Below are 6,000 nucleotides of genomic sequence, written 5' to 3'. Positions count from 1 at the left end.
ATACCAAAGTTGATTTCGGTTGGTTTGGAAATTATTTCTCTGCGTTCGAAATTGGCTTGACAAACCGCGCATTTTCCGTTTTAAACATTCTCATTTCGTTTTCGAATGCAAATATTTTTCTGGAATGTACGAATAGTGGGCGAGGGTGTGAGAGTACGAGAGAGAGAACAACAATAAGGATTTGAGCATGTCTCGACGCAGCATTCACCGTGAGCACTTGATGCACGATTTAAAATCAGTTTAACTATCGATGAACATCGCACTAATAATACAACCCGTTCGATTTGGCTGTGAGTGAAACACACACACACCGATTCGTCGACGCATTGTGTTGCCAGAAAGTCATCGTATGAAATTTGACTCCAAACTCATTGACTTTTGAATGTTTTGGAGAAAGAGAGTATATTTTGTGCTCGCTCAATCGAAGTGGAAGTCAAAAAAGTTGCAATTAAAATCAAAAATCTTTTTTTTGACTATGGAAACTACATTGCGCATGCAAGACAGGCACAATTCTTTGTTGCAAATGTGTTTACATGCCAACATAAACACAACGAATGAATTTATTATTGTTTAATCGACCAGTTGTTTCTCTCATGCGGAATGCAGGAATTAACAATTTTGTCGTTGCCATTTCCTTCAATCTTCAGCCATTCTATTTCTTTGCAATGGCTCAATAAATATTTTGTAAAACTCAATTTCTTTGGACAAGAGACAATAGGGTATTCGCGATAGAATTTAGAATTTCACCACTTTAATCAAGTTCAGTCTGTTGCTCAATCATCAAGCATTTCCAATTCGAATCGCAGATTGATTATACAAAAATAAATGATTTTTTTTCCATAAAACATAAAAAATGTGGATAAAACAGAACGTTTAGTTTCAGAAAATTAAAAAAAAAATGAATTTGGAACAGAAAATTTGTGCATGAGTTCAATCGATATTTTTCAATTGAGCTCTGAATTTGCTCAAAAAAGAGCTACCAATCGAAATGAAGTGTCACTTCGCGTCGTTGAGAACTTCACGAAACACACCAATACAAATAGCACACTTGTGACTTTTAGGCTTTTAGGCATCGATGCTGTTGCTTACAGTCTGTACGTTGTTCTAGATTATTCTATCAGCCGCCGAATGAGACAGACGTATTGAAAGATACACGAGGAAAAAGTATTTCCAGCAGAAAAAAATCGACGACGAACGTAGGAGTAAGGCATTTTCTGTTTATTTATTCATTCATTCGGATGTCAATTTTTGAGTATAAAATATTGTGATTCGGTCGAAAATGTTGAAAATCGTGAAAATCAATAGATGCCTTTGAAAGTTGGTAGCACATAACCCAACTTATGAGCGTATGTGCTGAGTGCACATGTCAAGCGTACCTTTTCTTAACATAGACGGCTAAAGCACGTGGTTTGCATTTAGTTGAATCACTTTTCATTATCATTGAGACGTCAATATTTAATTTTACGTTTTTATCATTGGTTTTCGATATTGTTTTGCCGAATCCAACAGGAAATGAACCCATTCAAAGGTGTCTCTGGTGGACGCAGAAAGCGCAAATCAAAGTGCTCAAATGTTGAAATCAAGCAAGAGCCGACGATTAAGGAAGAACTCAATGACAGCAACGAGGTCATGAACATACCACGGCCGAGAGTTGATGGAAGATATCGTGCGAATTACGAGGGACCGGCCGACTTTGGCTATGACTTCGATGAGGTAAAGGATGAAGTCAAATGTGAAGAAGAAGAGATGAGCAAAGACAAAGTCTCGACACCATGTGAACGATCAAATGACGGAGCTGCCAACGATGATGGCAACGAAGAGCCTATGGATGACACAATCGATGTTCAACCACCGCAACCAGTCGGCAGTGGAAAGAAACGGAATGGAAGCCCCAAACGACGAAACAAACGAATGATTCCCAGAAAACAAGTGGCCAAAAAGCAGAAGAAGCACAAATGTCATGTGTGCAACCATTTGGAAAATTGTAAGTCTCACCTCTTAAGACACTTGCGAATTCACACTAGAGAAAAGCCGTTTCAGTGTGATGTTTGTTTGAAGTCCTTAGCACGAAAAAGTGATTTGAACCGTCATAAGGAAACGCATGGCCGATTCCGCTGTTCAAAATGTAAACAAGGATTTGAACTAGAATCAGCCAAGATCGATCATGAAAAACTATGTAACCCCCTTCAACTCGAATGCGATATTTGCGGACATCACACTGTGGTGAAATCTAGTTTAGCAATACATATGCGGATTCATTCAGGGGAAAAGCCGTTCGAGTGCTCAATTTGTTTCAAGTCATTTACAAGCAACGCTAATCACCGAATTCATTCAATGACTCACAAAGATGAACTACCGAACGCCTGTTCTAAATGTGGCCGACGATTCGCCACACCAGACGATAAGCAATCACACGAAACGCGCTGCCAACGAAGTCTTTTCGCATGTAATCAGTGTCATTACAAAACTGTTCGCAAGCAACATTTAAAGCTGCACATGCAATCAAGACACGGAGCCAAAAGATCGATCGGATGTGACATTTGCAGCAAACAATTCGTCAAACGAAGTGATTTAAATCGGCATTTGTACACGGCACACAGTGACCAATTCCCATTCCAATGCTCCAAGTGCTTTGGAGGATACGCTACTGAAGATACAAAAGAGGTCCATCAAGATTGCTGTGGCTACCGTCAGTATCAATGCCATTTGTGTGAAGAATATCGTCGAAACATCATTCCTTTGAAGGCACACATGCGAAAAGATCACACCGGGGAGCGGATTCAATGCAAAGTGTGTGCAGCGAGCTTTACCCAGAAAAGTCATGCCAATCGACACATGAAAACTGTTCACCGTTTGCAGAAGAAATAAATCATGCATCGCATGTGTACAACAAGAAGTTGAGCTGGAAATCGATCTTTCATTCGATGCCGTCGAATCGAGGGGGAAATCACTTAAGAGTAATTTAAATGTCACAAGTAATTATGATAATAGAAAAGTAATTTTTCCCAAAAAAAAGTAATTGAGGTAGATGCCATCAATAGTTTGGCTATGTCTGTTCGGCATAAATCACATACCCGAAGTATTCTTGGATACATAATCGTGAAAAACAAAAATTAGTCGTTTTATAAAATAAAAATGAAGATGAAAAAGATAGTTTGGTGTGGGCTCGATTACGTTTTTTTCCAAAATGCCGCATTTGACTAAAATGAAATTTGTATAGGACCTAGAAATAAAACTTACTTCAAGCTCAATTTTATATCTTTTGGTATTTCAAAACCAATGTCGTTTTCAAGAACGAACCAGAAATTGTTTTCCATTTCAAATTCTATTTTTCGATATGAGTGTAGTTTGTTTGTTGGCTTGACAATGTCAAACTTTGACATAAACGTCTAATTACTTTCGTAATTGACTAAAGTAATAGCGTGCCAAAAAGTAATAGAGACAGTAATTTGATAGTTTTGAAAATTCAAAGAGTGATTTCCCCCTCGCTTCGAATAGACACATTAACTGAACTTACACTTTTATACCCTTGAAATAAACGATGCAACTTCAATTTTAAATCAGTTTGAAAGATCATTCAATATTTTTCAATACAAACGGTTCATCGATACCACCTTAGATTTAAGCTCCATTTTGGAATGAAACAAAACCGAAAAATAATGAAACAAAAAGAGAAGAGAGTTGACTTTCATTTCTGTCCTTAGTTTTGCAGCAATTTTATTTTGTTGACACAAAATCAACTCTGCACTTCGTTGTTATTGTATTCAATTATTTGATTTAAATTGATTTCCGATTAATTGACCATTAGCTTCGTCCTTTCCCGGGTTATCAGAAAATATCTCAATGTTCCGGAGATTTCCGATTGCAAAAGAATAAAAAGATGATTGAATTCTCCTTAATGAACAGTAGTTCTATGTAAATAAATAAATGAATTTGCCCAATTTTTTCAGCATCAACGCATAATAGATTCAATCTCATTATTAGACTTAATTGAGCCGCTGAAAATAAATCACAAATTCAATCGAAATGTTCACAACGACCGTATAAAAATGAATACACAGAGACGACACTTCGAAATGTTTGCACGCAAATACGACCCATTATACTGTCAAACTTCGATCAGAGAGTGTTATTTCTCTGCTGAGAAGGCCTGAGCTGAGCTGAATTTGCTGACTCAGGCGCCTGAAGCGTTATGCGTATCGAACCAAGTCGAATTTGGAGCTGATCCGAGCGTTATTTGACTTGACTCGATATGTTTTGAACTGTGGATGCGTTAAAATAACGCTTCAAACGCCTGAGTTAGCAAATTCAACTCAGATCAGGCCTTCTCAGCAGCAAAATAACACTCACTGTTTTTGACTGTTGTATTTCCAACTGAACATTGATCGTCTGCTATTAACTGTTACCACCTAATAATGATGACCAAGAGTAATCAGTATCTCTTTGTTCATGCATGTCGTCTGACTTTGTAAGACCATTGCCCAAATCACTGACGTACAGACAACTTAGGAATAAACGAAACGTAGTGACATTATGATTTTGTTGAATTTGCATTCAAATAATATTGCACTTGGTATAAATCAACTGACACCCATAGAATGAAAGAACAACCTATGAGCTCTTTATCTATAACTGAGACGGAAAAAAACTTAGAGCAAAAAAGAGACAAATAAATTTGCGAGAAAAAGTGACATAACTCAGCATTGAGTGAAAATGACGGTTTTTTGCATTTTTCTCGCTACTGGAAATAGATAACGATTAGGTGTCTTCGGCATTATTGTAGAAAATTAAAAAAATACAAATAGGCCGAAGACATCTAATCCCTACCTCTTTGCAGTAACGAGAAAAATGTAAAAAAATGTCTTTTTCGCTCAATGCTGAGTTGTGTCACTTTTGATCGCAAATTTATTTGTCTCTTTTTTGCTCTAAGTTTTTTTCCGTCTCAGTTATTTCATTCTATGGGTGTACACTGTTCAAGATCAAAAATGTGTGGAAACATTGATTTTTCACCTAATATTCAAATCTTCAATAGCAAATAAAACTATTTAATCTAATGAATATGATTAAACACGGATAATATTGTGATAGATTCAAGCACTCGGAGTATTCCAGGAGTATTTAATCCAATTGATGACACCAGCACACTTGAATGTTATGATTACATTATTTATTATCAAGTGAATTTCAATAACGGTATCATCTTAAGAAGGTGTGACGTACAAAAAAGGGATAAATACCAAGAAAAAGTGGGCAATTACGAAAAAAGTCTTTCAAGTTCTTGATTCAATAAAGTTGATGAATGAAAAACTCATGGAATGAACTGTGTATATGAAAACTATTGGGTAGTTTATTTTTCTTTCTATTTTCAATTGTGGTTCATTTTTATCTTATCGTTTCGTTGGATTCGATTGTGTTGGAACGACCGTCTATTGAAGAGGCTAACAGAAACATTCATGTCTCATTCGATTTGTTACTTTTCATTATATTCTTGTCCTAGTATTTTGGCGTCTCAACCATACTCTAAAATACTATTAAACCGTACCTCCATTCAAACGTTTAGTCAAATCAGCAAATTCTGTCGAATTACGGAATTCTTAGGATGAATTGTCGCACAAATCCCAAGAGCTAATTTCGGCAAAAGAGAATAATACCTTCATTTGGACAAAATAGATTTCCATTTGGATAAAGAGAATGTGTTTCCAATGGCATATTCAGCGAGATTTTCGGCTGGAAACAAACTCAAAGTGGATTTGACTATTAGCGACTTTGTTTATATTGCGTAATGGAGTCGTTTAAATAAATTATTCGAAGCACCGGAAATGCCATTAGATGGATTGGAGGCTGTCAAACGGTTTAATGGGAGAAAAAAAATGAATGGGGGAGTGAGGCAGAAAGGCAGCGGTGAAGAGAAATGGGGAGGCAGAGAAGCAGAGCGAAAAAAAAGAGAAAAAGAAACGGAAGCATAGTAAGCCGAACGTCTCTCGTTCAATTTATGCACAA

The 6,000-nt window shown here is 36.7% G+C and overlaps 1 protein-coding gene across 1 annotated transcript in view; it reads left to right on the top strand.

Annotated features, from left to right (window-relative positions):
- The window catches only part of LOC129574461 (zinc finger protein 600-like), a 5,705-nt gene extending 2,279 nt beyond the window's left edge, over window positions 1–3,426 (top strand). Inside the window, exon 3 of the mRNA XM_055456513.1 lies at window positions 1,510–3,426. Coding sequence (XP_055312488.1) covers window positions 1,510–2,868 — 1,359 coding nt within the window. The 3' untranslated portion in view covers window positions 2,869–3,426. The remainder of the gene's footprint in view (window positions 1–1,509) is intronic.
- The last annotated feature ends 2,574 nt before the right edge of the window (window positions 3,427–6,000 follow it).

The sequence above is a fragment of the Sitodiplosis mosellana genome, unplaced genomic scaffold, assembly GCF_009176505.1.
Source record: "Sitodiplosis mosellana isolate CC-2019 unplaced genomic scaffold, AAFC_SMos_1.0 Smas_scaffold_6162, whole genome shotgun sequence".
NCBI lineage: Eukaryota > Metazoa > Arthropoda > Insecta > Diptera > Cecidomyiidae > Sitodiplosis > Sitodiplosis mosellana.
The sequence above is the reverse complement of the archived record's forward strand: the minus strand, read 5'-3'. Positions and strand labels throughout refer to the sequence as shown.